This window comes from Penaeus monodon, chromosome 27, assembly GCF_015228065.2.
Source record: "Penaeus monodon isolate SGIC_2016 chromosome 27, NSTDA_Pmon_1, whole genome shotgun sequence".
In the NCBI taxonomy this organism is placed as follows: Eukaryota; Metazoa; Arthropoda; class Malacostraca; order Decapoda; family Penaeidae; genus Penaeus; species Penaeus monodon.
Window position 1 is genome coordinate 37226708 of NC_051412.1, and position 379 is coordinate 37227086.

Here is a 379-nt window from a genome sequence, read left to right on the forward strand (position 1 = left end):
TAACATAATCTCCATTAGCATAGCGCCATCCTTCTACCTGTGAAGTACTCGTCGAGCTGTTCCATGGACGGCTTCGGGTGGTTCCTGAGCAGCGTGTACATGGACATGACGATGCCGGGCGTGCAGAAGCCGCACTGGGAGCCGTGGGCGCGGGCGATCCGCTCCTGCACCGCGTGGAGGCGCGTCTGCGTCGACCCGATGCCCTCCACCGTCGTCACCGCCAGCCCGTGCACCGCCGCCACGGGGGCAGGCAGGCCACGATGGAGTAGTGTCTGCGGGCAGTTGGAGGTGTAGTTGTACATCGTACTGTGTATACCGCTGATTTTGTACACAGGCAGATAGAAACATATACATATATTCTGTGATGTTTGTGAGTGTG

The 379-nt window shown here is 58.3% G+C and overlaps 1 protein-coding gene across 1 annotated transcript in view; it reads right to left on the reverse strand.

The window, feature by feature from the left end:
- The window catches only part of LOC119590831 (xanthine dehydrogenase/oxidase-like), a 26787-nt gene that overhangs the window by 19877 nt on the left and 6531 nt on the right, over positions 1–379 (reverse strand). The window contains 2 exon segments of the mRNA XM_037939587.1: positions 38–250; positions 253–272. Coding sequence (XP_037795515.1) covers positions 38–250; positions 253–272 — 233 coding nt within the window.